Source organism: Vombatus ursinus, unplaced genomic scaffold (assembly GCF_900497805.2).
Source record: "Vombatus ursinus unplaced genomic scaffold, bare-nosed wombat genome assembly UNPS02014812.1, whole genome shotgun sequence".
In the NCBI taxonomy this organism is placed as follows: domain Eukaryota; kingdom Metazoa; phylum Chordata; class Mammalia; order Diprotodontia; family Vombatidae; genus Vombatus; species Vombatus ursinus.
In genome coordinates, this window is record NW_020954590.1 from 73,982,159 (window position 1) to 73,989,313 (window position 7,155).

Sequence of the window (7,155 nt, forward strand, 5' to 3'; positions counted from 1 at the left end):
TTAGATATTTCAATGAAATATGATATAAAAATTCCTTAATTTTCAGTTTGAAATAAATCCAGTCACACAGTCCAAAGAATTTAGGAACACTATGTTAGATACTGTGGAAATCTAAGATATAGACAAGCTAATATAGTTGAGGTAAACCTTGAAAATATTTGTTTAACTGCTTAAATGCCAAGTTTTAGTTTCAACATCGCATAGATATAAGACTATAGGAGAAAGAAGGAATATTCCCACAAGAATTAAAATACCTTAGAGTTTCACAGATGTGTATATGTCTGTGCCTCTTTAAACCATAGATGGGGCTCATCTTGTCCCTACTTGGGGAAAAAGCCTTAGTCCCAAATTTACCCCTTGGCCCAGGCATATGTCAAAGCAATGAACAAAGGAGAAGAAAGTACCCTAGCTTTTGGAGATAAGAGAGAATGGACAAATGAGATCACAATGTATGGATTGCTAAGGCTCTACCTCAACTACTCCTTCTTTAAGTAGAGTCTGATCCAAGCTAAGGCGTGATAAAACAAAACCATATCATTTCCATATTCTGCCCATGAATGGCATTTCACTGTCTGTCCCACCATAGGAAGAGTGAAGTTGGGCTCTCTCTGTAAATAATTGCTGGTCTATACTGATGATGGGATCAATCCAAATACTTTATAGGGTGAACACCAACAGTGAGTTAAGCTTTTCAGGAAGTATTAAAAATGAATTCTTTGGGAATAAGCAGGTATAAAGGTGCTCCAGCTATCTGAAAGAGATTGTACAACTTCCAAAAGTCCTATAATTAATTCCCAGGAAATACTTTAATGACTGGAGAAATGTTTCAACTACTATAATGATTGCCAGCAATGTCATCACTCCAAATGAATGAATTAACTGCTTGACTTATTTTCCAATTAGGCACACATGTCAAGAAGAGCTAGTGATGGGCCAGCCCTTTATCTACATACACAAAATATTTCAAGATGAAGCTCTGGCATATTTTAATCAACCAAAGGCTCTCTGACTCTAGTTCTCTTCTTGTACACAGATGATCAAGGGAAGATTTTCCTAACATATTTTCCAAGGCATGACTTAACATTTAATCATTTGTCACCTTAAATACCAGAGAATCATAACTAAAAGCAGTGAGCATCATCTGTAGGTGCCAAATACACTAAAATATATTAGAAACTGTATTCCTGGCATCCTAAGAATTTATTTTTATTTTTTTAAATGTTGAAAGACTTCCACAATACACAGAAACATTGTACGCTTTAGATGTAAATTCAGGCCATGCTTAAGCTGAAATTTTTGCCATACAACTGAAGGAAATGCTTATTATCCGTGAAGAGTAAGGGAAAAAGAGTGAACAACTTCACAGTGGCCATCATTTTTGAAGCTACCACTGCGCAAGAATCTGGACTTACAATATTCACTTTCATTCTGAAGCAAATGCTTTTTCTTTAAAAAAAAACAACAACTATAGGAACAATATCTCTGCATATAAGGCCATAGCAAATGGTGGGGAGCATAGTCTAAGTTGCAGAAGATGGAAATCTGACTTTCTTTTCCCTAATAACAACAGTCAGATAGTCTGATATCCTAGATTTAAAGAAGACACCTTCTTACTTAGATTTTTTTTGTCCTCAAACCCTGTCTTAAACTTGGTGTCAACTGAGCTTGACTGCCATAGCAGCTTGCTCTTGCCATGACTGCACAACATAAGAACTTCTAAAAGTCTTTCCAAAAATAAAATTCTATGTTTCCAGGCTCAGACTGCTGTGGTAATCTGAGTTAATCCTAGATCATTGAACTCCTCTCTTCCTGGAGAACTATAGGACGACATTTCCACGACTAGTCATACAGGTTTATTTATCCCATCAACCTCTCTCATGTAGGGAGTGTCCTGAACTGTGTTTTGGACTCTAGTAGTGCTCTGTCTCTCCATCCTGGCCTTAAATGGGAAACAAAAGTCCCTAAAACACCTCTTGAAGTTTTCATCCAAGAAAGCATATAGAATGGGATTTAAGCTGCTATTGGTGTACCCTAAGGCAATGCAGAAATAATAGCTAGAAAGGACTGCTGTGCTATGGGAGGTGCTCCCTAGGGCCTCTACCAGTACAAATATGTGAATAGGGGTCCAACAAATGATAAAGACTGCCACCACCACCAGAACAAGCCTGGTGATTCGGCGGAGGTTGCGATCTTTCTCTCGAGAGCCAGAAAGTAGCCTCACACTCTTTAAGCGTAAGATCATCAAAGTGTAGCAAACAATGATGATGAGAACTGGAATCACAAATGCAAAAACAAAGACGCAGATTTTCATGAAGAGATCCCACCAGGAATAATCAACATCTGGGAACTGCAAAGAGCATTCAATGGCATCTATATCTAGAAGAAATAACAGAAAAAAATAATAAAGAGAAGATTAGAACATCCCATAAATTATTATAGATACATGGTTACAATTATTTAAAATGTTCCCACTAGCCTTTGTATTTTCATAAATGAATTATGCTAAGATATTATCAAGCAAAATGGGCAAACAAAGTACAAATAAAAACTACACCCTATAAAGGCAATTACCTTTCAGGAGAGACCAAAAGTACCAAATAGCCAATTACACACAGGTTAGATAATGTATTTTAGTTACAATGTAAGTCAATATATAAGATTAATAAACCTTGTTCATTTTCTTGGAATATACAAGATTTCTAATGACTAAAAATGGATTTTTCTTTGTTAATTTTCACATGTAACTGAAGTGATATTTTTCTAATGGAAAATAGCCTTTATAAAGTTCTTTTAAGTATTTTTTTCCGATTTTTAAACCACTGACAACATAAGATAATATGCAGTTGTGCTAAATAACAAAACTTTGAACCCTGCTATGAAACTTTATAAAGACTCACAAATATGAAAGAAATTTGATTGGGCTACAAGAAATCTGGTAATGAACTAAATATAAATGTAACCTATATCTCAAAGCCCACTTGTATGAGACTCTCCTTATTAGTGAAGACTAATGTTCTTCACCTGAATAAGGAGAGAAGTAGTTGAGAGTTTAAAGAAGAAAGATCCTGGTTTTCTGGTTCCCAGCTTTGAGAAAGAAGACACTCAGTTCAAGCTTCTCATCTGAAGGGGAAAAAAAAGACTCCAAAAAGAAGCTAACTTTTCACTGATGACTTGCATACATTTTTTATAAAATAATTTTTATAAAATAATTTTCAGTAACTAGGGTCCCAAATGATATATTTGGGCTGTTGCCTAAAATGCAGACAAAATAATTTTGACTTAACTCAAATTTTAGGAAATTATCTGAATAATGGTTGCAAAATTTTATTTTTACTTTATACTGAAGTACATAAAAAGAAGGCTTTGGTGAATTTTCTTCTTTTAACTTAGAAAATTACTTCCATTTCTCTGTTTCATTTTGGTTAAATAGATTTGGTTCAATATTGGAAGAAGCAGAAACCTAGTCCTAACCTTATTAAGGTTACATTCAGAGACTGTTTGTCTAGCTCCCTCCTTTCTCAGCCCTATCTGTTCACTCCTTTTCCTTTGGTGTATGAGAAAACAGTTGAGATAGTACAGAGAGGGACTCTTTTCTTTACATTTTCAAAACAGAATCTTACTAATGGGCAAAGGAATTGTGAATAATTATGTCATGGAATGATTTTTTTTCTGACATAAGAAAATTCTGTTCCATAAAAAGCATAAAAATGTTTCCTAAAAATATTAAAATGCCTTCCACAATGAATAACTCACAATGAAAGTAAAGCATGTTGTGTTCAGAATGCTATAACTCATCCCACAAATTACAAAGCATGAAATTATTATGAATACTAATAAGGATAAATGTTTTACAGGCAATCCCTTCTGTTGATTCAGAAACAAGTCAAAGGTAGGAGATGAAAATGCAATAGAGTAAATGGTAATTTTTAGCTTCTAAAGAGATGTGGCCCAATGGATAGAGTGCCAGGCCTGAAGTCAGGAAGATTCATCTTCCTAAGTTCAAATCCAACCTCAGACACTTACTAATTGGGTGACCCCAAGCAAGTCACTTAATTCTGTTTGCCTTTCTTCACCTAAAAAATGAGCTGAGGAAGGAAATGGCAAACCGCTCCAGTATCTTTGCCAAGAAAACCTCAAAATGGGGTCACAAAGAGTCAGACACGATTGAATAACAAAAAATATGCTTTAACATAAAAAACTATAAAAAAAGTGGAAGAAAATGGAATAATCTCATCTAATTGTGAAAGGAAATTGCTTTTTCCCACTCAAATATTTAGGTTCACAAACCCCAGATTAAGAACTTCTGGTCTCAAATAAATACAAAGTCCTCTAGTTGGCATTTAAAGCCCTTCAGAATTGGCTCCAGCCTACCTTTTTAGGCTGAAATACATTCCCCCTCCCATACAACAGACTGTCCCACATGCTTGAAATGCTCTTCCTCATTACCTCTATCTCTTGGAACTCCTAAAGTTGAACTCAAATGTCACCTCTTCGAAGAGATCCTTCCTGAAACCTTCAGTTGCTGGTGATCTCCTTGAAATCATTTTCTATTTGTTTTGTATATCTCCTGTATTTACTTATCTGTAAACATTTTTTTTTATCCTACTGCAGCCCCTTGAGGGAAAGGGTTATCTCACTTTTGTATTTCTATATCTCACGCATACAGGGGTTTGGGAAAGGGACTGAACCAGTGATTTTGTTGATTTAGGGAACCCCCTATACCAGTACAGATTAATACCTTCTCTGCAACTTGAGAACAAAGTTTCCTAGAGCACCAAGAGTTTAAGTGGTTTACCCAAGGTGACTCAGTCAATATGTGTCAGAAATAGTACTTGAACCCAGGACTTTCTGGTTCCCAGGCTAGCTCTCTACCCACTACATCAAGCTGTCTCTGACCTTCTAGTCAGTTAATAAGTGCTTTTTGAATGACTAACCCTTTCCCATGCCTCAGCAGATTATTTTTATGAGTTTCTGAAACCAAGAAAATTAATCACCTGTTGGCCATTATTCATTAATGATCTCCTCCGAGCCTGTCTAGTTGAGTACTCAGACAGCAGACACACAAATCCATCACAAAGCCCAGACCTGAAGACATTCCAGCTGAGTAGTTGAACTGAGTTCTAGACCTACTGTCATAACCTTTGGTACAATCATAGCCATGCCATGATGAGTCACAGTTGTAAGACTCCAGTGCAAGTATATGAATCTTTGTAGTAATTATTATTATTGTTCAGTAATTTTTTAGTCATATCTGACCCTTTGTGACCCCATTTGGGGTTTTCTTGGCAAAGATATTGGAGTGGTTTGTCATTTCCTTCTCCAGCTTATTTTAAAAATGAGGAACTGAGACAAACAGGGTTAAGTGACTTGCCCAAGATTATACAGTTAGTAAGTGTCTGAGGCCAGATTTAAACTTAGGTCTTCCTGACTCCAGGTCCAGTACCCTATCCACTGTACCATCTAGCTGCCAATCATATTAATAAAGGGTACTTTAAAGAGTTTAGTAGTTGAAAGTCTATGAGTTCTGAAAATACATAAATTTAAATATATAATAACTTGTTATAATGATTAAAGAAGCTCTTTCCTAACATCCTGAAGAAATATTATTATCAGGTAACATGCATATATATATAAGCAAATAACTATTATTATCCCCACCATTTTGCAGATGAATCTGAAATTCAGAGAATTTAAGCCCAGAATCATACGTTCTCAGAGGCCAATGAGTCTACCCTGCACCTAAGCAAGCACTCTCTATATGCTACCTCTTACCCAAGTGGTCATCCAGCCTTCATTTAAAAACCTCTAGGTAGGTGCAGCTAGGTGGTGCAGTGGATAGAGAACTGGCCCTGGACTTAGGAGGACCTAAGTTCAAATCCAACCTCAGACACAAAACACTCACTAGCTGTGTGACCATGGGCAAGTCACTTAACCCCATTGACTAGCCAAAAAACAAAACAAACAAACAAACAAACAAACCTCCAGGGAGAGAGAAGCTTACACCACTCAAAGTAGGCTGTGCCACTCTTGTAAAACTCTTATTGTTAGGAAGATTTTTTTCCCTCTCACCAAGTCTTAATCTGTCTCAGAAATACCCACTAGTTGCTCTTAGACCAAACAGTATAATCCTCCTTGCATGTGACAGTCCTTCAGACACCTGAGGATGCCTATCAAGTCTCAGGCCATTTATTTTCCAAGTTAAACACCCACAGTTTCTTGAATCTATCCTCATTTAGCATTAACTAGAGGCATATTCATCATTGTGGTTGCTCACCAGCATATTCATAACCTTCCCAAAATGTGTTATCGAGAACTTAATACAAAACTCCACTTGTCATCTGACCTTGGGAGAACCAAGATAATGAAATTATTAACTCCCTGTTCCTAGATGCTGTACCTCCAAATGCAATCTCAGTGTTCATTACTAATCTTAGTTTGATGAGTTGCCTAGATTCACGCAGATAGTAAATATGAGAGCCAGAATTCAAACCTAGGTCTTCTGACTATTTTTTAGAGTACTTTTTCTACTATATCATGTTGTCAATTACAAAAAATTCCTAACATGCTTAATTTTCAGAGCAATGTATAAAAACTCTTTCCTTAGAAAATTTTCATAAAGGAAAATTTTTGATGCCCGCTATACTCTGGACTGCTCTACAAAAGCAATATTTTTTTCTGTGCTGATTTGGTGTCCAGTAAATGCAACACAGTCACAGCTTCTACCCTCAATGTGCTTATATTCTCCTTCTATCACTTAGCCCACTTTCTTCACACACTATAGGAAATGTATATCTGTGATTCCTTACCTTGACTCTGACTTCTAATTATGCACAAAGACCTAGGAATTAAAATAGACTATCATGGGTGTTTCTCTGAGGACATAAGAAACAAATTCCAAATGTGTTTGAGACTATAATATGTCTTCTCTTTAAGAGAGAGTTATGGTTGTGCATATCTGTCATGCCTGCTACTAGAGTGGCTAAAGCTGGTGGACCTCTTCAGCTTGAGATTTCCATCAGAGATGTAGTGAGTTGAGTCTATCAAGTGGGGCCACACTAATGTCTAGCATTAATATGATGAGCTCCCAGGAACAGGGGGTCAGCAGGTTTTCTAAGGAGGGGCAAACTGGCATGGGTAGAAGGAGAGAGGATAGAT

The 7,155-nt window shown here is 36.5% G+C and overlaps 1 protein-coding gene across 1 annotated transcript in view; it reads right to left on the minus strand.

Annotated features, from left to right (window-relative positions):
* Window positions 1-1,843: 1,843 nt before the first annotated feature.
* Window positions 1,844-7,155, minus strand: part of LOC114054174 (kappa-type opioid receptor-like) — a 29,534-nt gene continuing 24,222 nt past the window's right edge. Inside the window, 1 exon segment of the mRNA XM_027877334.1 lies at window positions 1,844-2,376. Coding sequence (XP_027733135.1) covers window positions 1,844-2,376 — 533 coding nt within the window.